The sequence below is a fragment of the Harpia harpyja genome, chromosome 1 (assembly GCF_026419915.1).
Source record: "Harpia harpyja isolate bHarHar1 chromosome 1, bHarHar1 primary haplotype, whole genome shotgun sequence".
Lineage (NCBI taxonomy): Eukaryota > Metazoa > Chordata > Aves > Accipitriformes > Accipitridae > Harpia > Harpia harpyja.
The window spans coordinates 69,250,262-69,274,507 of record NC_068940.1 but is presented as its reverse complement, the minus strand read 5'-3'; the positions used below and the strand labels follow the sequence as shown (position 1 = coordinate 69,274,507).

Below are 24,246 nucleotides of genomic sequence, written 5' to 3'. Positions count from 1 at the left end.
AGGACAAGATGGGCTACCATTTTTCTCTGCTCTTTCTAATAGGTAATGTAGTAGTGATCTCTCTCCTGTAATACAAATTCTTTGGTGTCCTGTTTTCTTGAAGTGAGGCAGAACAAAAATGAACCAAAGGACCCCTGAGAACCTCAATTCTGTTATTTTATGGTGTTGGTAGTTCTTTCTTATACCTTGCCTTTATGTTCAATATGTTTATGAAATTGATGGTGTACATTCTGTGGGGTGGATCAAGATGAGAGATTTTGTTTTCCCTAATGACATAAAGTTCTCTTGTCAGGTCACGTAGGATCAGATTTCAACGGAACAGTTTCAACTGCATTGATTTTAATTGAATACATTTCTTGATAAAAGTGAGTGATTCTGTTCTTTCCTCCCATTTTTAATCGATTTCCTTTTTCTAGTGGTTATTTTGGACCAGCTTGATACTTCCCCAATCACATGGCAGATTGTTTCAGCTCACTAAAATTGCAGGAAACTAATTCAGCAAAAAATAGATGTGTGTCAGACAGGTGCTAATGTGGGCCTGAGGAGCTGGGGTGGAGAGAAGGGAGATGCAGCTGGGGCAGGAGGAGGAAGAGACAGGACAGAAAATTAATGTTTTGAAGGGGATTTGAAGAGGGAATTGGTTTAGCTGGATCATGAACCATGCAATTAGCTGATCTGAAATAATGTAGGTCATTTTTGTTTGAATATTGAGCTAAAACTTGCCCCTGTGTCCATATTCCTTTAATAACAGAATTCCCTTAGTAAAAACAGATTAAAAAAAAAAAGAATTGTTACTTGTGCAGCTAATCTTCGTATTTTTCTTTCCTCTTCACTGTTATTTATAACGTGTAACTGGGTCTGGCTGGGGTCAACCCACCACACATTGAAAAAATATGTTTCTCTTAAAAGATTCCTGCAAACAGCAGATATGCCATGAATACCAGTTTGGAAAAATATTTAAATGCTGAGCTCAAATATAGCGATTCACAATGAGTGGGAGGCCCTGTGTTTTCCAAATAGCTGGTGTTTTGTCTCCCCCCTAAATGCCTGTTATTTCAGTTGAGGACTTTTTACTTTGTCTTAAATACAACTGGTCAGCCCTGTGTACCATTAAACAGTGGCTACAGTTTCATTCAGAAATTATTGTACACGATGTGATTTAATATGTGCTGTTTCTAAAGTGTTTGGATTTCTGTCAGCTGAACTGCTAATTACTTGTAGAGTTTTTTCTTGGTTTGATTTTCACATGCTCTGCAAGCTTTGGACAGCTGTGTTAAAGCATTATGAAGTACATGCTTTTTAGTGAATTGGGTCACTGTGTTAGTAAGAATTTCCTAGTAATGGCAACTTAAAAGGTACTGACTAGGAAGAACATAGATACTTGCCTAGAGGAGAGAGGCTGAGTGGTGGCTGTAAGCAGATTCTTCTGCTGAGTTGTTGATTCCAGGAGAATTAGGCTGAGAGAGTGCACCAAGGATGTAGACCTCCTGCCTTCGAGGATATGGCTACTAATGACGAAATGCCTTTTCTGCCCCACCTTCTCTCTTCTTTCCCTCCCACTTTCTCTCTTTTTCTCACCCTCTTCCAAAGAAGACTCTCACTCTGTCTTTAACTGCATATAACTTTTAAAATCGATGCTAAGTTTTGTGTAACAAAGATGAAGTGTTGCTGGTTTTAGTTACCTGTTATTTTCCTTCCTTTTTTCTACTGACTCTCACACAAAAACTTGGTTAGCTTCTTTTATAATGCTGCATGTTAAGTTCTGGAATGAGCTGGCAGCTGTACATACGCAACCTATAAATAATAATGAATTCCTTTTTTGTGTTTACAAAAATAAGTGGTCCTGTTTTATTATTGCTGTATCAGTTAAAGACATTTTTTCAAAGAAAACCCTAAGTATTTTTGCAATGAAAATATTTATAAAGAAAAGGCTAATGTGATACTGACATTGCATTTGTAACTCATTTGCTGATTTATGTCTGCATTTTAAGACCACAGGTGAAACCTCAGAAAAGAACAAATTACTGATATCATATTTTTATTAAAATGCATTTAGAAATTGAATGTTTTAAAATACTGCCTTAAATATCTGTGTGTTTTTCCTTTGAATAGACCTAACTATATATAGACATACCTGAATGCTTTCTTAAGTATAAAGAAAATCTATAAAATTCAGGGTTTTTCTTTTGCAGGGTTCTGAAGAAAAATGCTTAGGAATCTTAATTAAATAAACAAAGCTTCGATTTTTTTTTTTTAACTAACCACTTCCTGTAATAGGCTTATGCTATACATCATGTTGTTAAGCTAGGTAATCTTGCAATTGCTGCTAAATTGCATTTGATGAAGATATGCAGTTTTCATCCTCAAATTGGCTACTTAAGTATCACATGCGCCGTAAAAGCAAGTCATCAATGACTTGTATAGTGTCAGTAGAGTAGTTTGCTCTATGTTCATCGTGAAAATCATTAGACTGTTCTGGTCATGAAGTAGTGAATTGTATTGCAACTGTTGGTTACAGATACATATTAAATTGCTTGTAAAATGGCTTTTACGCTATATGACATTGAATAATAATGTGATTTAAAAAAACCCCCGAATTAACCAAACTTAGGCACAGCCTGTGTTCTCACCTACTCAACAGTAATTGTTCAGAGTATTGCCACAACACTGACCCTCAGATTCACAGACCTGTCACTTAATTCAGAACTTGCATTCAAAAAAAATTTATTTAAAAGCTCTTGAGACCCTGTACATGATTGCAGTCTTGTTACTACACATATATGCAAAGATGTTGCCATCTTTGCTAGGCTGAATGGCTCAGCATCCATCTTGTTTCTAAGCCTGTTTGGGATTAATTAAGTAGGCGTTCTTGGAGCTGTGGCTTCTGTAGTCTGTGTGCCATCATTGTCACAAGGTATGTGAGTTTCTTCACACGTCAGAGCTCAGCCATTTACAATCAAAAAGCCTGCAGTGAGGTGCTGGGGTTGCGGGGAGGTGTCTTGTGCTCTATTTTTTATGTAGTTGCTTGGTTGATAGAGCACTCACCTACTCATTGAGTGATTGGGCTCTAGTCCTTCTGCCTGGGGATCTTCAAATGCACAGCTCCTCGTGTGCTAGCCACATGCTCTCAAGACTAGGAGGGGCTGCCTTCCATGCTTCTGATGAACCTCTTGTATATAAACACAAATGGAAATTTTGTACAGTTAGAGCATAAGAAGCAGCAGGATCTGTCACCTGGGGAGGCAGGTATTCCTCTGAGAGGGCAAAATTCAGCGTTCAGGTCCCTGCTGCACGGACTGTTTGTACGTTTTGCATTCAGGGCCACCAAGTGAAATGTTTATGGAGTAATGATATCAGGGACTTTCACTTCCCAGATGAGTGCTCTAAAAATGTGTCATTCTGCCACTTCCTCTTGTTACCATTGTCTTTTCTTTGCAACGTCCTCTGTCTCAAAAGGAGTACCTTAGTGGGCTAAATGCAGATAGAGGCCTTAATTTTCAAATCCCAGTTAGCGTAACTACTGCATCAAAGCTGCAGGTAGCTGCTTTAGTCGTGGAGAGAGGCAGGATCACAGATACCCATCTCCAAAGTTTTCACTGGTGACTGTAAGGACCGTTCTGTGTTGGCTGATGGAAGGACTGTCCTGCACAGTGCTCTGGTTGCAGCCCCTCACTTTTCACCTCGGGTGGGTGGCAGACCCCTGCCTTGGGCTGTAAGTTTCTTCCTGAAGTGTTCTAGATTCCACTGTACCAACCAGTACTGAAACTTCTTGGTAACTCTGGGACTGAATGTTTTTTGAAGTACTGCTTTCCCCATGGTGTCTTCTGGGCCATGATTCATTTGGGCATTTGCAGGTCATAAAATTCAGTCTCTGCATCCTTTCCTTTAGTAGATGGTTACAAACCTTGCGCTCTTCATTGTTTCCTCTATCATCCTGATCTATTACGTTATCAAATCTCTGTTTGAACTCCGCCACTGTCTCTATCAATAACTGTGGTTATTTGAACTGCTCTTTAAGTAATTTTATCATAAAGTTGTATATACTAAAAGCTTTGCTGTTCAGGAGTGATGTGCATATCTTTTAGTGTCCGAGGCAGGATTCTTTCATTGTCTCCAGAATTCTGTTTTGTAGATAGTGCTTAGTCACACAAACATTTCTTTGTCTGTACCTTGAGAGGAACAACAACAACAAAAAGTTATCATGGAGATACTCTTCCCTGTTTGCTCTTTTAAGCTGTTTTCTCCAGCTGTCTCTGTCTAAGTGCCATAGATGTCAGCTGGGATTATTTCTGTTTTTTAAACTGCTGGATACTTTGCTTTCTGTTGCTAGAACTCCTGCATAAACTAAACTCTTTGTGTTGTCACTTGTAGCAGATATTAGCAAAGTTTCACAACAGTTTTATCTGTGATCTGGTCTGTTTCTCAAAACTTCTTGCAGGTGACCTTGGATGTGGCATGGCTGGTTTTAGGAAGTGTATTGATGGGGGTGGTTATTTTGCTTTCAATGGTGAAGTCTTCTGAAGAACAGGCAGTCTTCAGGGGAAGTCCTGAGTTGCGATGACAGTACCTGTTATAATCTGAAGTTGTTTCAGCACAAAAATTGTAGCTTCTGTTGTGGACGGAATTATGCATCTGCACTGTAAAGCCAGTCTCACTTCGAGCATCTTGAACAGCATCAAGAACACTGTAAGTCTCATGAATGCCGAGAAGTCTCTCCTGTGTTCATCCAGATACATACAGTTCTCTGATGTGCCAGTCTTTTTGATTCAAGACAGACTTAAGACCATGAAAGAGCTGACGCAGTTCATGAATGCCAGCCCACTTTCAGGGTGAAATCCTCCACATCATATAGCAGAATATTTCTGCCTCCTTCTCCATGCCAGACTGTATCTCTGAGGCTCACAAACCTGTTTCATACAGTTTGTGCACACTCTATGCAATTACATTCTCAGCTTATGAGTGAGAGTTTCTTTTCTGTTTCTTTTCAGACAGGTGGATAATTCAGACAGGCAGATAATTCTGGCCAGTGTCTTTGGGAAAATATCCTTTTAAGTTATTCTGTTCATGCAGATTGATTGTGACTGCCATGTCTCTGTCAGCATGGGGACTTGCACAGGCAATCTGGTAGCTCAGGATCATTGATCTCTGGAAAAGCAGAAACTTAAGAAGGGTGTTGTGGAGCTTAGAGCTGTGAGAAACTCATGAGTATGTTAAAATTTGTCTTCACGGTCATCACAGTCATCGTTCAGACAGTGATGTCTACCGCCAGCAGGCTTTACATGAATAAGCCAAGTGGTGAGAGCGCTTTACCCTGCAGAAATGCAGAATACTGTCAAACTGGCTTTAAGTTCATCTGGCAGGCAAGGAAAATAGTCTTGCAGGTGGTAGATTGAATTATTCCTCTGATCCGCATGTGTAAACTCCAATTCAGTCTTTAGGTAACTAGAGTTGGGAATGGGGTTGCCTTGAGATGGACCTATTTACACCAGATGGCATCAAGAAATGTCAGATTTTTTTTCTCCCTTGCCATTCAGTGTCTTGGATCAGACACAATCCAGATCATAGAGAAAGGCATAGACCTTCATTCTGTTTGGTAAATACTGATCATGGTCAGGCAAGGTAACACTTCCCAGGTCTTGATGGTTCTGGTGTCAGGAGGTTATCTGTCAGCTGTCTTTTACTGAAGAGTTCAAGAAATATATTCCTCTTCTAGATCTGTGGCTGAGAAATCTGGAGCATTAAGGAGTTTCAGCATGCTTCATTCCAAGCCCTAAATACTGGACAGGAATGTCATTGCTCATTTCTGTGGGGCTGTCCCTTGCCACTTTTCCAGGTTAGGAGATGTAGATAGGTAGCCAGACAAGAAGCTAGGCTTAAAATAGAACAAAAATCTTTGTAAAGAAAAATGACTTTTGTAATTTATTATTTTTTTAAATTAAGGAAATTTGCTTTTGTTTGAAAGCAATCCTTATGCCCAAACTACATGTAATGAGATTCCAAGAGTCAACCCTGTGCAGTATCCATTGCAGCTGTTTGATCTGGAGATAGAAATAAAACAGTCCTCTGTAGGATTATTCACTTTTACTGGTCTCTTGAGAACTTGCATACAGCAAATACTGCTGTCATTAAAGGTGCAAGAATTGTTATGGTTGATTAATTTTCTCAAACACAGAACAGCAAATATTAAGTCTGCTTATTTTACTAATCCTCGTTTTCAGTGAAAGGCTTTTTGGATGCTTATAAATTAAATTACAAAAAAAAAGAATTCTGTGTTTTTAATTTAATGAAATTAAACATATAGCTCATATGCCCTGAACTGGAAATACATTCTGTAATGAATGGGTTTTATTTGAACATCTGTTCAGTGTAGCAGTTGTTAAAAGTTTGCTTTCCCTCTCCTTTCTGCCATATAAGCAATGCTGATTTACACTGGAACATACTTCAAATGGAAAAATATTAGAGGGAAAAATCAACATTCTTTTTGTATAAAGCTGGAAAAGTAATTTTTTGAGCTGTGCTGGAATATAAGAAGAACACTTCTAAACAGGGTATCTAACATAAAAAGATTATTTCATGGAAGTATTATTTTGGAGTAAAAGTTAGCTTATCAAGACACATGGCACTTTTAGAAAAAACAAACCAGCATTTTTTCAATCTCAGAAAATGCAGATAATGAAAGCACACAGGTTTCTTAAATTCCGTTCTTACTCATGAAATTGATTGTACTTAAGTCATCTGTTACTGATTTATTTGCACTTGTTTGAATTAATACAAACAGCAAATAGAGGTAGCTAAGTGACTTTTGTTGTTGTTGTTGTTAAATGGCTTATATATCCAGTTTTCAACCCAAGCTTTCTCTAGTAAACTAAGACCTCTGGGTTATTTCATTGTTTTAAGAGCAAAGGTGAATCACTTTTGCTTCCCTTCCTGACAAGGCCTTGCATTTTCCATTCAAGTTCTTTCTAATGATACACAGCTTCTTTGGAACCAGTTAAACTTTAATCCTCTCAGACAGTTCCCTCCTGAGTCACTTGTATTTCCTGAAACTCAGAACTTGCATTGAATTATATCTGCTGCAGTCCAGTCGCTTGTGTTTCAGTGTAGTTTCTTAAGAACGTGCGTGTTTTCCTAGTATAGCAGTGGGATGCATGTGTCAATGCTCTGGGCAGTCTGTGGGAAGAACATGGATGGGTGCAGTAGAGAAGGGAGCTATGCGTGGTAAATGCTGTTAATGTCTTGTATGCTTAGATGAGGACCATGTCCTATGGATTTTATGTAGTTAATTGTGTATTAATGTTTCTCAGGTGTTCATGAGGACCCTGTCAGCATGGTATTAAAGCATTATATTCCGTACTGACAAAGTTCAGCAAGTATCTGTAGGACTGTATAAGGACTCAGAGGAAAGCTTACTTTCTACTGCCTTGGCTGTAGGACCCATTATTTCTCTAAGTACGTTATTACTGATAAAATAAAATACATTTATACAGCATTATTATTTCATTAGCATTCAAAACTTGCTTTGTTTAACTTTGTGGTCATATAAAATATATTAAAAAAAATTACCCTGGAAGGTTACTTATATAGGCAAGAACAAATATTAAGCCATTACTAGCATTTTCATTTGTGATGATTCCAGTAAGAATTTCCATCTTACTGCTCATTGCACAGATGCTAGACCTTGTTGAACTGCATTATGAACTTTCACCTTTAAGTTGAAACCTATTTCAATGTTGAGCAAAATCATACTGATACATGTTTTCTTTCCCCCCCCCCCCCTTGTTTACCAGGATGGTACGAAACAAAAGCGAGAGCGGAAAAAGACTGTGTCGTTTAGCAGTATGCCAACTGAGAAAAAGATCAGCAGTGCAAGTGACTGTATAAACGCGATGGTTGAAGGCTCTGAGCTCAAAAAGATTCGATCCAACTCTAGGGTGTATCACCGATACTTTCTTTTAGATGCAGATATGCAGTCTCTACGCTGGGAGCCTTCAAAAAAGGATTCTGAAAAAGCAAAGATTGATATTAAATCAATCAAAGAAGTAAGAACAGGAAAAAATACAGATATTTTTCGCAGCAATGGAATATACGACCAGATATCAGAAGACTCTGCATTTTCCATTATATATGGAGAAAACTATGAGTCACTAGATCTTGTTGCTAACTCAGCAGACATTGCAAATATTTGGGTTACTGGCTTAAGATACCTGATTTCTTACGGAAAACATACTCTAGATATGATAGAAAGTACTCAAGATAATATGCGGACTTCATGGCTTTCACAGATGTTCAGTGAATCAGATGTAGATAATTTGGGACATATACCGCTGTGTAATGCTGTACAGTTTATAAAAGACTTAAATCCTGGTTTAAAAACTAATAAAATTGAACTAAAATTCAAAGAATTACATAGATCCAAGGAAAAAACTGGTACTGAAGTAACAAAAGAAGAGTTTATTGAAGTTTTTCATGAGCTTTGTACCAGACCTGAAATCTATTTCCTGTTGGTTCAGTTTTCAAGCAATAAAGAATTCCTAGATACCAAGGACCTCATGATGTTTTTAGAAGCAGAACAGGGTATGGCACATGTCACGGAAGAAATAAGCCTTGAAATTATTCAGAAATACGAGCCAGCCAAAGAGGGCCAGGAGAAGGGTTGTCTTTCTATAGATGGGTTTACAAATTACCTTACTTCACCAGACTGCCACATATTTGATCCAGAACATAAAAAAGTTTGTCAAGATATGAAACAACCTTTATCTCATTATTTTATAAATTCATCTCATAATACATACTTGATAGAGGATCAGTTTCGAGGGCCTTCTGACATCACAGGTTACATTCGCGCTCTTAAAATGGGTTGTCGAAGTGTTGAACTGGATGTATGGGATGGTCCGGATAATGAACCTGTGATTTACACAGGGCATACAATGACATCACAGATTGTCTTCCGTAGTGTGATTGACATTATTAACAAGTATGCATTTTTTGCTTCAGAATACCCTCTTATTTTGTGTTTAGAAAATCATTGTTCTATTAAGCAGCAGAAAGTGATGGTACAACACATGAAGAAAATTTTGGGGGACAAACTACATACACAGTCTCCAAACATTGAAGACTCTTATCTTCCATCACCGGAATCACTTAAAGGGAAAATACTAATTAAAGCAAAGAAGCTTTCCTCTAATTGTTCTGGACTAGAGGGAGATGTTACAGATGAAGATGAAGGAGCAGAAATGTCACAGAGAGTGGGGAAAGAAGGGGTGGAACAGCAAAACTCAATGACAGGGAAACGATTTCAGCTGTGCAAAGAACTCTCTGAGTTGGTAAGCATATGTAAATCTGTTCAGTTCAAAGAGTTTCAAGTTTCATTTCAGCTCCAGAAGTACTGGGAAGTGTGCTCATTTAATGAAGTGCTTGCTAGCAAATATGCCAATGAGAACCCAGGAGACTTTGTAAATTATAACAAACGTTTTCTTGCGAGAGTTTTCCCCAGTCCTATGAGGATTGACTCTAGTAATATGAATCCCCAGGACTTCTGGAAATGTGGTTGTCAGATAGTAGCAATGAACTTTCAAACGCCTGGCTTAATGATGGATCTTAACATTGGTTGGTTTCGGCAAAATGGAAACTGTGGCTATGTCCTTCGTCCTGCTATCATGAGAGAAGAAGTATCCTTCTTCAGTGCGAATACAAAAGACACCGTGCCTGGAGTTTCGCCTCAGCTGCTTCATATTAAAATCATTAGTGGGCAAAACTTTCCTAAACCCAAAGGATCAGGTGCCAAAGGTGATGTTGTGGATCCTTATGTCTATGTTGAAATACATGGAATCCCTGCCGACTGTGCAGAGCAAAGGACGAAAACTATGCATCAGAATGGGGATAATCCAATTTTTGATGAAAGCTTTGAATTTCAAATAAATTTACCAGAACTAGCTATGGTGCGTTTTGTAGTACTGGATGATGATTACATTGGGGATGAGTTTATCGGGCAGTACACTATTCCCTTTGAGTGTCTACAGACTGGTTATCGGCACGTTCCTCTGCAGTCTTTAACTGGTGAAATTTTAGCACATGCTTCCTTGTTTGTGCACGTGGCCATTACTAATCGAAGGGGTGGTGGGAAACCTCATAAGCGGGGCCTGTCTGTGAGGAAGGGCAAGAAATCAAGGGAGTATGCTTCTATGAGAACATTATGGATTAAAACAATTGATGAAGTGTTCAAGAATGCTCTCCAACCTATTCGGGATGCCACGGATTTGAGAGAAAATATGCAGGTACAGTTTTTACAATGAATTTATTGGTTCTTATGTGTATTTTTGTATTATGATGCATATGGAATACATGTTTTTAAAAGTCTTGCTGCATTTTGTAAGTTATGTTATTCAAGTCTAATGCTGAACAGCTTTAAAAATGGGTTATACCAGAGCAGCCTTTTAGGCGATACTGTCTACTGAGGTAATCTTGGATGCGTGTGTGTATTTTGTTGAGTGTGAGCTGGAAATATGACTCCAGTGTTAGAACTCAAGCCTGTTGACTCATCCTATGCCTTTGAAGGAATGTTAGATACACACTAGAGGAAAGTATGGCAATATTTTAGTTTTAGAAAATTAAGTTAAATAGAAATGCAGGAGTAAAATACAGCTGATAGAAAAAGGAGACTTTACTGCTTATTGGAAAAGTTCTTGTACGTGAAAGTATGTTTAGCATAGTTTCACTGAGGTTTTGTTTTTTCCTCATTCCCAAATAGAAAGTAGTACTTTCAGAAAGACCATTTGCTTTCCATGATTCATCCTAGCAACAATATGTCAGAAATATGTGGAATTAGCACTAAGGTATTAGAAGGCATCCTCTAGAAGAAATTACCTTACCTTAAAGGTCACGTACAGTAAACACATCGAATTTCAGGAAAAAGTACCAGCTGAGGTGCTTGTTTTTGTGGAAGCCAAGAGATCCCACTTCAAAAATGCGTTGTTTGGAGATTCCAATAAGGATTCCTTGTAAATAAACCCTTTTAGACATAGACTAAAGTGAGTTGTAAAGTTGTGTTTTATTTAATAAAGCTTTTAACTATCTATAAACTTCTGATGGAATACTAGCAGTGATCAATAAAATTAAGCATCGTAATTTCAAATGAAGTGACCTATTAAATCCTCTTACTCTTATGTAATGTTAAGTGGAAACTGATTAAAGGAAATGTCTGAGACTTCATTCTGGATTTTAAAGGCACATCAGAGTAAATAAGTTTTCTTCGTGAATAATCTTCTGTTGAAGAGATTTTAATAGTAATACATTTTTAAAAGTCATTTTTCTTCATAAGAAAGGAGAAATTAGTACAGCATCATGAAACTCTCCCATTCCACTCGGTATATAAAATTGCTATACTAAAAGTTCATTAAAAAAATACAGGGGTGATATTTTGACTTGTAAATATTTCACATTAAGGGCTACATACAAAGTGAACTTTACCTGTAGTTAACCTGTTGAAGGCTAGAATTCTGTCATATAAAGGATACTGTATTTTAAGATACCTTTCAAGGAAGAGGTGAACCTAAGATTTGAGGAAACAGTGAAAGCATACAGGTTTTGTAGCTACTTTAAACTCTTTACCATGCATGCTGCAGTATTTTCCAGTACTGATATAATTGAAAACAGGCTCTACAGTGTGGTTTCTTGGAACATGAGATGTTAAAAGGTATTTTATGTATTTTATTCTGTCAGTTTGAAAGTTGTGCTATCAACTAAATTCCTCATTATCATTTCTCAAAATATTATCAAGAGGATATTTTAGGTGCCTGAGGGAATATCAGTTTTGCATAGCTATACTGACAGATTATATAGCATGCACAATTTAAACTCTGTATAACTAAGGTTTTACAGCTAATAAAAGTAAATAAACCACTCAAATATCAACTTATGGGAATGTGAGATTTGTTTAATTCCTATATTACTGAAATTTTGTGTTACAAATTGTTACGATTTTTATGATACAGAAATAATGTCCCCACAAGCCAGGTTATAAAGAGCAAAGTTGTTTATTAATATAAGGTGGAACAAGAGAAAAAAAGAAAGTGTGCAGCAGTGAGTTTAATGGTTTCTCTAAATCTGTATACAAATAGCTAGCCTTTTTTCTTACTTGTTAGGTACTACATTACTGTGACAAAAGCTGATGTCATAACTTGTTACATGATAATCACTGATAAAAGTATAACATAAGTGATTAAACTGGATGTGATGTTGTATGTTTAAATTGCTTGGCAGTATGAGGGATAGTCTCTGGATATAGGGTTGGAAGTTCAAAGGTGAGAGTTATAGCTGTAGTTCTGTCCTGCCTGCCATTAGTTAATATATACATTCCCTGGGTCCTCCTTAACCTCTCTGTAAAATTGTTGTTCATAATGGTTTACCCATGATGTTTATCTCAAAATCTGTTTGAATGGAATTCCCAATGTCTGTCTTTTCAACTATGTAATTATTGTGTCATTAAGGTGTAGTCTAGTTAATAAAAGCAGTTTCTGTTTCCTGGACATTTACTAGATGCTACTAAACATTTACTTAAAATATACTGTAAGTGACTGTAGTAGATGTAATTTAGTATTCACATAATTTTTCATGAATATGCTATATATACATATTTTGAAGTCTTCTTTAGGTATTTTGTCCCATAAAGGGACAACAAAATATTTCACATTTGATTCCTGTTTGCATTAAGGTTGGCATTATGTCTTTCTAAGAAATTTGTCCACAAATGAGTGTTACCATGCCAGCAAGATGGAAAGTGGTTTTGATTAAAATGAAAATCTGGGTCAGATACCCTGCTTTGGTAAGACGTGAGAGAAAGGAGTACTGAGCACATTTGTAACTTAAATATACCATGTTTTTGTTTTTGTTTCCTACAGGAACACAAACTCCAGACCTGCCATAGATCACCAGCTCCCACTTGGTACAAAAATCCTAAATTCGTTACAGTGCTGAGAATATTCCCATCATGGAATTTCAGTGGCTACTTGGAGTCACATTGTATTTCTAATATTGGAAATTTTCTTCAAGTTTAAACATACGGTTTTATGTTCTACCATACTGGATATAAAATACAACTATAATAAATTTTAGGGAAAGGTACCAAATTGGTATTTATATTAAAGTACCTAAAAAATTCACTCAAGTGTGATTCTGTGATAGGAATGACATTGGTAGTAGAGTGCTGGTTTTGTGAATCACACCAAATGGGAGCCAGCAGATCCACAGCACGTCTGGACTATAGTTCAGGTATGTTTAATGTTACAAATGGGCTGAATAACTCCTTCCACTTCACTTATTTGGGACATTCAGCACCTAATATTTTGTTTGTTTTGGTGGCATTTTAAAAATTACCTTGAAATGTCTTTTAGAATTTTTCAAAATATATAACCAGTGTGTTTTAGAATTAATTTATTTGCATGGTTAATTTTAGTAGTGATAAAGACCAGACTTACTTGTTCTAAATATATATATTTTTTTTTTTCCTGTGGCAAGTATTGAATTATGTTTGAATTTTTAACATTTTTGGTGAAATATATGTGTAATATTGGTTGCTGTGGAAAACTGCCAGTTCTTCGGAGAAAAGCTGTGGTAATTCCACATTGTAGCTCAACTATAACAGTGAAGTATTTTATCCTGAAAGAATGAGACATTAAAATTCATATTTAACTGTAAAGGAAACTCTTTCTTTCCTTTTTGCAGAATGCAGTAGTTTCATTCAAAGAGTTATGTGGCCTCTCTCCTGTAGCAAATCTTATGCAGTGCATTTTGGCAGTGTCTATGCGCTTGGTTGGGCCTGATAATACACCCTTGGTAGTACTGAATCTCAATGATCAGTATCCGACTATGGAGCTCCAAGGGATTGTTCCAGAGGTCTTGAAGAAAATTGTAACAGCGTATGACATGGTGAGTAGTCCTTTGTGGTTATTTTATATGCTATTTGAAAGACTTTCTTTTTATAATATACAGTACCATGCCTGTTTTGAAAGGTTGTTTTAACCTGTGACTTCCTATTTCATGCTTCATTACATGTGCTTGAAAGTCATTCCCGTGAACATACAGCAGCTGATAGTGTTTTCATATTGAGTAAAACATAGAGATTAATACACTGCATGCAAATACATAAGTGTTTGTACACTTCAGAAGTCAAAGTGGTTATAATCAAGAGGATTTAACATGAAGAGTATGTATTAATTTACCTGTTTTGCAGTAACTTGAAACTTTTTGCGTATCTATAAACCTCTTACATTAATTTGCTACTTTACATTTTCCAGTTTCTGGACCTTGATTTCTTTTGGCTTTGACTCAACATAGAATAGAAAAATGTCAGGAACTGCTTTTAGGAATTGTAGTTTTGTAAGCACCTTCAAGTGTTAATTCTACACATGCTTTTTTATTTTCCTTTGCTGTACCTTTCTTACAGATCTGATTTGATTAGGCATTTTTACATCTGTAAGCAGCTGTAATGTTAACTTCAGCCCTTATACTTCAGTAAATATATAAATTGTGTCTTTAGAGACTGGAAATTAAACATTTTGCAAGAAGGAAGGAAGAACTAATACACTGAGAAATACTGATTTACATCTGCCTTGCATTAATTTAAAGTATGGAAAAAAGTTCCAGACAAGTGTGACTTGAATTGTCCTCCTTACTTCCACTGAAGTAATCTGGCACAGAGTAACTGAGCCTTTATTTATTTATTTAATGATTTCTTTAATTTGATACATCATCTGACAATAAGTAAACATTTCTAGGATAATTTTGCATTAATTTTGTATGCTAAAATGAGAAACCTCACCTGGCAGGATCAAGTCACTGTTTTAAAAACAGTCCTTGCTATTTAAAGAAAGAAAATGAAGGAAAAGAAACCAGTAGCCCAGTTTCATGTATATATTTTAAACTGCTTTCTAAAGAAAAAGTAGCTTTAGAATAATGGTATACCAAAGTCTGAAAAGCAGTCATTGGTAATTAGGTGGAGTTTATTTAGTTCGGTGATGATGTAAATACAACAGAATTTGATTGGAATGGTAGCACAGTTACAAGAAGATAGTGGTATATCCTCTTAGTGATAGCTTATAGGGTATCACTATAATTGGGATGCAAACAAGCTTGATTGTTGGGATTACACCTGTACTGCGTATGTAATGACGTTCTGTCTTGTTGATGGAGATGTCTCTACCTGCAGTTTGTTCTAATGTGGTGATGCCACTTGTTAGTTACTAAGCTATTCCAGATACTTAAAAACTTTTTGTAAGTCTGGATTAAATTTTTTGTTTGAATGTCACTAAGATAGGGCTGGCTCATGACTCCAGAAATCTTTGCAGTCCAAGTTTGGTTTGTTCTTTGTCTCTCACATACGTTTTTTTCCCCCACATCCTGTAGTCTACACATGATTTGAATATCCGTGTACTTTAGAAATGTATACTTTATTTTCATAAATAAGAATTATAGAATATTTATTTAATGGCATGTTCAAAGCATTTTTCCATCTCCTCTTCCCTAAAGGATCAAGACTCAATTTCAGACAAAGAGAAAGAGTATGGTAGTGCTTCTAGCTCTAAATTATATTGAAGATAAGTAAAAATTAAGATTATTCTCGTCAAATAAAACTTATAAATTAAAATAATGAGATACATTTCAATTTGTGAAACTTTGGTCTTGCCAATACTCTGACCAGTTTGACAAAAGGTTTTAAGCAATTAAAATCTGTAGGGCATAATGGAAAATGAAGTCAGCCATGGGAGCCATACTGATAGCACTTGTTTCTGAAAGCACATTGTGAAACAGTGGGAGACATCCTTATCATCCTTTCCTCAAGGGGAGGAGAAGAGATGGGAAGCTATTTAGCTCATATATTGATATTTGCTACAGTGGCAGGTGTTTAGAGTCTGATACTATCGTAAATAGTGTTCTTTTTGTGGGTTTTTGGTGTAAATTAATATAGTGAGCCCTCAAAATGACACATTTTATCTCAATGGTTGTGTTTGGCTTGAGAATTTTTTTGACGTGATTAATTAACAAGTGGGGGTAAAATTCAGCTTAATAATGAGAAGTCTTATCCAGAATTAAGAAAGGGTAGATGTACTGTCAAAGTAATGATTACCTACTTTTCTTATTTTCTGCTGGCTTAGGCCTCAATATAGGTCAAAGTTATATGACTATGTTCTTCCACTGTGTGAAGTACTGTAAGTATGAAATCGTGTTGATAACAGAAATTGTGTTAAATGTTTATTAAATAAACCTTAGTTAGTACCGTAAATGCATAGGCTGTCATTACCTTGTGTGCATTCTCAGTGTGGCATATGTAATGATATTCTCAAAGTACTGCTGTTTCAGGTTCACGGTATTTTTGGCTAATGAAGGGATTCTTATTTGTCAAAAATACTCTCCTTTTTATAAAATGATAATAAATGCAGAAAGCAATATTCAGCCAAGATTTTTAATTATTCAGAATTTGTTTCTACGGGGAGTGGTTAAAGGACTCATCGTTGCTCTGTAAAGTGAGAAAGCATGTAAGACCTTTACAGTGAGACAGTCAGTCCATGTTGAAATAATTACAAAAGAGTGCAGTAATGCAGGCGCACATGGAAAGGTGAGAATATCTTCAGTGTAGCACAGGTACATATATTTTTTAAAGAAAAAATGAGGCAAATGATAAGAAGTTAATTAGCATATCACTAGATACTTGGGTTTTTTACATGTAAACAAATAGCACATGCTTTCTTAAATTGTTAGCATTCACTACTACATTAATGGAGGAGCTATAAGTGATAAAGGCTAGTATTATTCACGGGTTAAAATAATGTATTTTTGAATTTAATGAGTAATTTGTCACCAACATTACTGGAACCAGTTTACCCAGAAAATAAAAGGATCTTTTGCTTTTATCCATGTTATAGGAGCTGGGGTCTCTTTTCAGAATAATGAAAAACAAATATAACTAGAACTTTTAAGACAGAAGTTTAAGTTGTGTATTTTTCTCTAGCTTCTCCATGCTCCTGAGTATTTTTCACCCTAACATCTTTTCACTGTTTAACAATGTTTTATTTTTCCCTCTCGTTCATGAACTTCAGCTTCCTTTATGTGATACTTCAGCATGCACTCTGTTGGTGTCATCACACCCATCACTGATCAGTGCTGCAGACTGAAGCTTGGAGTTAAGGCAAGTGCCTCTTCCACACCATTGCATGTTTTTTTTTTTTTTTTAGATGTCTTATAACCTTTAAGATAAACAGTAAGTAAACCTTAAAAATTTATGCTATGGCAAGAGAAAAAAAAAATATCTTGTCCTAAGTCTGCAGCATTATTCAGTGATGAGTATAATAGCACTGCAAAGATATGCTAGAGGATCATACAAATGAAGCCAGATATTGTTGAGAACTTGACTGTCTCTGTCTGCCCTTGTTGGAGGATGAAGTGTCCCATCTGATGAAGATAAGGTTTTCTGAACTTTGCAAGCAGGCATTTACTTCTAAGAGGAAAGGTAACACATAAAAGGGAGAGAACTCTACCTGTGTGAAAGAAGATAAAGTAATGCTGCTACAATAATTAGGATTAAATGTTATTAAATCTTAATTAGAAAATGCTGCTAGATCCATTTTTTCAGTTTCTGGTGGTAGGGGGTTTTTTAATGTTGAGGTTATGTTGTAATTCAAAATATCTGCAGACTACAGTATAGGAGGTCTGTATTTGATTCAAATGAAATCAAATAAGATTAATAGATTTTGTATACACGCCCTAGGGATAGGCTCAAGATCAGGGCTATGTTTATTAGTGGTGGGGTTGTGAGATGATGAAAATGAGAGGTATTAAAGCAAAAAAAAAAAGCTGCTAAACTCAAAAACACCATCTGACTCGTGATTAGTAGCTGTATAGTAAGCTTAAATCTAGTTACCTTCTTATTGGCTCATTTCAACTACTGACTCGATACAGCAGATTGCATATATGCAATGACGTGGAAGTTAACTTCGTGTCACGGAGTTGCAAATTTGGCCGATGACATGAACTAAATATGATAGCCTATCTTTTGAACTTGAACATGTCCATCCCGTTGTGAAGTAGATAGTTTGACACTATGCCTTGAAGAGTTATAGACTGGACTGGTACTAGTAGAGCTTATTAAAAGACTATCTAAAAAGTACTGATTGTCAAGGTTTTGGTAAAATGTTAATAGTCCTCTCATACTTCAGCTACTGCTCAAAACCCTAAATATTCTTCACCTTTAAAACTCATCTTGATATCAAGATAGATGAATTGGGTGGGACACTTCTGTATCAGGCATATTGGATTGAAACTCACAATTCTGAAGGAAGCAAAGAATGTATCTATTGCCTGTTTCACAGGGCCTAAAAAAGAATGATTAACAGATCTGGTTTGAGTTACGCTTAGCTCATAAAATCTGTGTCAGTTACCTTGTTGTTGATGTAGGTCCTTGGTTATTGTTACTTTGCAAATACAGTAAGAAGTAAGAGGGATTTCAGTCATTCTGCTGTGGTTATAGAATTGTATCTTGAGAGAACAAGTAGATGAAGACTTTTTTCTATTGATCTCAGCTTACCAATGTGCCAGAGTTACTCAGCTGAGTAGCCTTTGTTCCACAAATTACCATTTAAGGTTGCAAACTTCTGGGGTAACCAAAAAATACTAGATCCAGTGCTGGTAATTACCAGGTTATCTCCTAAAATGGAGTGAGCAAATAGGTTACTTTAAGTTCTGCGTAACTTTCTTTTGATCTAAATACTCAATTTCTGATCATGGCAGAGAAGGGTGAGTTCAAGATGGTCACCAATCTCCTGTGATTGAACTCAATCTTTGGATCTCGTGTTTTTAAATCACATGATAGCATCTTACCGCTATCTGCTTTGTGCACGTGAACAAAATCCAGATTTTTCCATCTGGTACCTTTTCTGAGGAATATGTGACTGGCATAGACTGTGATAACACTCTTCTGTTGCCTGGTTGGTTCAGAATGTCTTCTGGAGTCCACCTCCATGGGTGTTCCATGTTATAATTTAACTCTTAGAATTATCTGGCTTATAAATTAAAGAACTTAGGCTTTACACAGAAGACTGAAAAGCTATTATTCCTTGCTTTTATACTTAAGACCATAACTACATAAAAATAAGCAACCTTGTTAAAATGGAAAGGTAAGAGAAGTAGTAAAAAGAACAGACATCTTGGACACTCTAAAGATACCGCACAGGGGGCTTGAAGTAAATATCTACCACTTATCAAAAAACACTTGAGGACAAAAAGGAGGAGGTGCTGTTCAAAAGAAGGCAGCATCTTTCAAAAAGCTGAAGTCATATGCAAATGAAGAAGACAGGATAGATATTTAACCTGGCCATTGTTAAATAAAAAACATAAGAAAGCTGACAGTGAAGAATTTCAGGAACAACCTGCACAGACTTAAAAATAACAGTAACCTCTTTTCTGAAAATACCAGAAACAGGAAACCTGTCAAAGAGTGTGTATGACCACTAGTTGATCAAAGTATAAAAGAAAGCCCCAGGAAAAGAAATAAAGCCACAACACTAAATTAGTTTTTGCATCCATTTACCTGTGGAGATTAAGGTTTCACATGAAACGCCTCTTTATGAAGGACTCATTCAAGAATTCATCTCTAACTGAAATGCTGATAAAAGATATTACACAGGAAGGGTGAAATGACTGAGAAAAAAATTACCAGAAAGAGGTGATATTCATTCAATGGTTCTGAAAGATCTCAAGAGTTGATATATCCAAACTGCTAATTGTTGTATGTATCCTCTCACTTAAAACTGATTATCAAAGTTGTTAGTTGGTGCCAGTGTTTTAAGAGGTTTCCAGGAAAGATCATGAAACTACAGATCAGACAAGATGACATCTGTACTGTGGAAATGGGTAGGAACTGTTTTGAAGAAGAAAATTAGAGGAAACATGGAGAAACATGTCGTGTTGGGGAAGAGTCAATACAGCTTTTATAAAGTGAAGGGCTCATTAATCTCTTGGAGTTCTTTGAAGTCAAGAAGCATGTAAACACAGAAGATTAGTCTGGTTGGATTTTCGAAAAGCATTTGACAAAGTCTCTTTTCAAATGCTTATTATATTGAAATGAAGTTACTATTAAATTTTTAGCCTTTTAAAATTCTTAGCTCTTCTCTGATAGGTGGAGTAAATGTTGAACTTAACCTGATGTTCCAACAGGAAAAGAACTGTTGAAGACAGTTGCTTGTGTTGATTTTTGCATTAGGCTGTTTTTCCGTTAAGTGGATTAGAGATAGTAGGTATAGCTCCAACAACTTTGATCTAGCTAAAATAGCTAAGTACTCTTGAAAATGTATGACTTAATGATGCCCTCAGATTTGCAAAGATCCTCAAAGTGTGAGGTATGTCAGTGCTTAAATTTTAAACAATTTTCTCAGTCTGAGTGGTGAATTGTTATAATGTGCGTTAAAAAAGTAAGTTTCAGAGTTGGCAATATAAATGCAATATCGAAATACTGATAATACACACTTTCTCACTATTTCCATTATTGCCTCTGGCTTTGTACAGTATGTTTACTTTCATTATTAAGTCTCTGCAGAGTTAGAACTGTCTTTATTTAGGTAATAAATGGATGCAGTTCAGTGGTGAAGAGATCTAAGGGAAAACATCATTCATTGCAATTTAATATTGCAAATAGCCCAAGTAATGGGTTTTGCCATGTTTAATAAATGGTGATAATTGTAGATCCTGGTTTTTGAGGTGAATTTAAATAGTTACTGATAGTGTAGTTGTTAGTCTGTCACAAAAACTGATGGAAAACAAAGTATTGATTGAAAATATAGTGAATAGCTTGGGCAATTTCTTCAAAGAGTTATGTTGCTTATTATCAGTTTTTATTTTCCTGTTTTATAACAGGACAGTCATTCTAAACTGAAGGTTGCAATTATGCTTCCAAAAACAGAGCTGCAGATGATAACCTCAGCTTATGTTGGGCTTTTCAGTCCACAAGGGCAGAAACAAACGTCTAATTATGGACATTCAGACTCCAGTGCCAAGTGCTGTAAAGTATGAGCTGTTTTACATTGATTGAAAAGCTCTGATAATGACAGCTTGATGCTTCTGGGAAGTCAAGATTTCTTCAGTTTTTATTAAGAGCATGAACGGTGGAGCTTTTTGTGTCCTCTCAGTAATCCCATTATGGCTAATGGCTGACTCACAGTATTCATAAGAGCATAAAATAATATGACTACTTAGGAAGAGGAGTTCATCTAGCTTACTGTTCTGTTTCTAATGTGGTCCAATGGAATGTTTATGGAAGAGCATAAAAATAGGTCACATGCATAGCAACTTCTCTTATACGTACTCCGTATTTCTAATAGTAGTTCTCTTTTTCTTTCTCAATAAATTCTTAATCTTCTGTTTGAATTTTTGACTCCTGTGTGAAGAAATTGTGGTTATTGGAACTGCTACCGATGGTTTTACACTACCTATTATTTTTTTTTGCAAGGATGATAAATTTCTGCTTCTCTTTACAGATACAGGCTATTTTCCTTTCATATATATGTACTTCCTTATTGTCCACTTTTTACATTGTGTTTTCATTCTATCAGCTTTAGTTTAAAAATTATGAAAATCATTTTTCTGTGGAACAGCCAGAGTGTCAGGAAAGCAAGGAGAAATGACTGTTGGATTTAAAAGAGTTTAATGTCATTGTGTGCACAGTTCAGAAGAGAGATGCTGATTATTTTATTTACTCTGTCTTCAGCCTAATCTTTCTCAAATACTTTACTCATGAGGAATTAAGAACATAAGACTTTTTAATGGAGAACTTGTGGACTGTTTGTTCCTTTGGTAAATTTTCTTGAACTGTGGGAAATCTAATTCATTTTGGCATACTGCAGAATTAAGAACAGATGATGTCCTATTTTTTCTCGGGCCTGCAAGAGTTAGTTTTGGTAAGTGGATTTCATCCCTTATGCTCCTGCACTGCATTATGGCATAATCTCAGCTTCCTTCTTTCTGAAGACAAAAAACCTGTTCCATGTATGTGTTCCCTAGAATATAAAACATCTCAAAAAGAGGTGAGAGAGGAAAGGAAGGCTGAAAAAGTGAAATGATGAGTCTATTTCTATGTTTTTCCCACTTAGGGGGAATATACTGCCACTGTCACTGAGGTACAGCATTACGTTTATATCATAAAATGCCAATGAGTTCAGGAAGCATAATGAAAATTTCCTCTGCATTTGTCTGGGAAGAGGACAGTGTTTTAAAGTCTAAAGGGAAGCATAATGATAGCATAATATATATGTTATGGTTGAGGGAGGTGATCCTTCGCCTCTATTCAGCACTGGTGAGGCCATACTTGAGTACTGTGTCCAGTTCTGGGCTCCCCAGTACAAGAGAGACATGGACATGCTGGAGAGAGTCCTACAAAGAACCACTAGGATGATGAAGGGACTGGAGCATCTCTCCTATGATGACTGTTCAGCCTGAAAAAGAGAAGCTTTGTAGAGGGATGTCATCAATGTGTATAAATGCCTGAAGGGAGGGTGCAAAGAGGACAGAGCCAGGCTCTTCCCAGTGGTGCTTTGTCTGAGCATCAGGAAACACTTTTTGACTGTGAGGGTGGGTAAGCATGGGAACAGGTTGCCCAGAGAGGTGGTGGAGTCTCCACCCTTGGAAATGCTCAATAGCCATCTGGACGTGGTCCTGGGCAGCCTGCTCTAGGTGGCCCTGCTTGAGCAGGGGGAGTTGGACCAGATGACCTTCCGAGGTCCCTTGCAACCTCAATGACTCATGTGTTTGTGTGCTAAATTTATTTTCTTGCATAGTTGGAGAAGTAATTTCTAATTTAGACAACAAGTTTGCTAAAAACTTACTGCTTTGAAGTGAATTTAGTTTGAAGTGAGGAGTCCTCTGCATGTACAGAAGTAGCAGTTAGAAGCTTTGTTTTCTTACCTTGGTGCTTTGGACTATACTTGGGTAGTAGGAAGATCAGTTGTTCTTCATTATAGAGCAGCTTTGAACTGTCTGGGCAAAACCACAGCTGATTTTTATCTATACTGAAGTTATTATTGATTATTGCCTTGAGCCAGAAAGCTCAGTTCTATAAACTTCTTTTGATTAGAGATGTCAACTTTACTAAAATCCTTATTTACACAGAATCATTGAGGTTGGAAGGCACCTCTGGAGATTGTCAAGTCCAACTGCCTTGCTCAAAGCAGGGTCAGATAGAGCAGGCTGCCCAGGACTGTGTCCAGTTGGGTGTTGAATATCACCAAGGATGGAGACTCCACAACCTCTCTGGGCAACGTCTTCCTGTGTTTGACCACCCAGAATCCCCACTGAGCCTTCTCTGCTCCAGGCTGAACAGTCCCAGCTCTCTCAGCCTTTCCTCATATAAAAGACACTGCAATCCCTTAACTCTTTTTGTGGGCCTGCGCTGGACAGTAAGTCCATATCTTTCTTGTACTGGAAAGCCCAAAACTGGACTGAACACTCCAGATGTGGCCTGACCAATGCTGAGTAGAGGGGAAGGATCACCTCCCTCAGTCTTTTGGCGATGCACTTCCTTAGCTGTGTTCAACTTCTTGTCCACCAGGACACTCGGGTCCTTTTCCCTGAAGCTGTTTTCCAGCCAGTCAGCTTCCAGCCTGAACGGGTATATGCCTGGAGTCATTCCTCACCAGGTGCAGGACTCGGCATCTCCCTTTGCTGAACCCTTTTCATGGGGTTCCTGTCAGGCCACTTCTCCAGCTTGTCAAAGTCCCTCTGAGTAGCAGCACAACTATCTGCTGTATCCAGCCTCCTCCAAGTTTTGTGTTTTCTGTCAGCTTGCTGAGGATGCACTTTTCCCCATCATCCGGGTGATAAATGAAGATATTTAAACAGTAGTAGCTCCAGTATCAACCCCTGGGGCATACCACTAGTGAGTGTCCTTCAGATGGACTTGATGCTGCGGAGCACAATGCTTTGAGCCTGGCTGGTCAGCTAGTTTTCAGTCCCCCTCACTGCCCACTTACCTGACCTATATTTGACTGACTTAGTTTGTCTATGAGGATGTTACAAGAGACAGTGTTGAAAGCCTCAGTAAAGTCAATAAAAAACATCCACTGCTTTCCCCTCCTCTGTCAAGGCAGTCACCTCATTGTAGAAGGCTGTCAGGCTGGTTAAGCCTGATTTCCCCTTTGTAAATCCATGCTGTCTTTTTCCAGTCATCTTGTCCTTCATGTGTGTGGAAGAGGGTTTCCAAGAGGATTTACT

General features: G+C 37.0%; 1 protein-coding gene across 5 annotated transcripts in view; it reads left to right on the top strand.

Moving 5' to 3' along the window:
- PLCL2 (phospholipase C like 2) overlaps nt 1-24,246 on the top strand; it is a 107,470-nt gene that overhangs the window by 54,240 nt on the left and 28,984 nt on the right. For 2 of the 5 annotated variants that reach the window (XM_052798687.1, XM_052798696.1), the window contains exons 3-4: nt 7,788-10,274; nt 13,720-13,923. In XM_052798687.1, the coding sequence (XP_052654647.1) occupies nt 7,788-10,274; nt 13,720-13,923 (2,691 nt within the window). The other 3 variants (XR_008236861.1, XR_008236859.1, XM_052798707.1) reach the window with 3 other exon arrangements.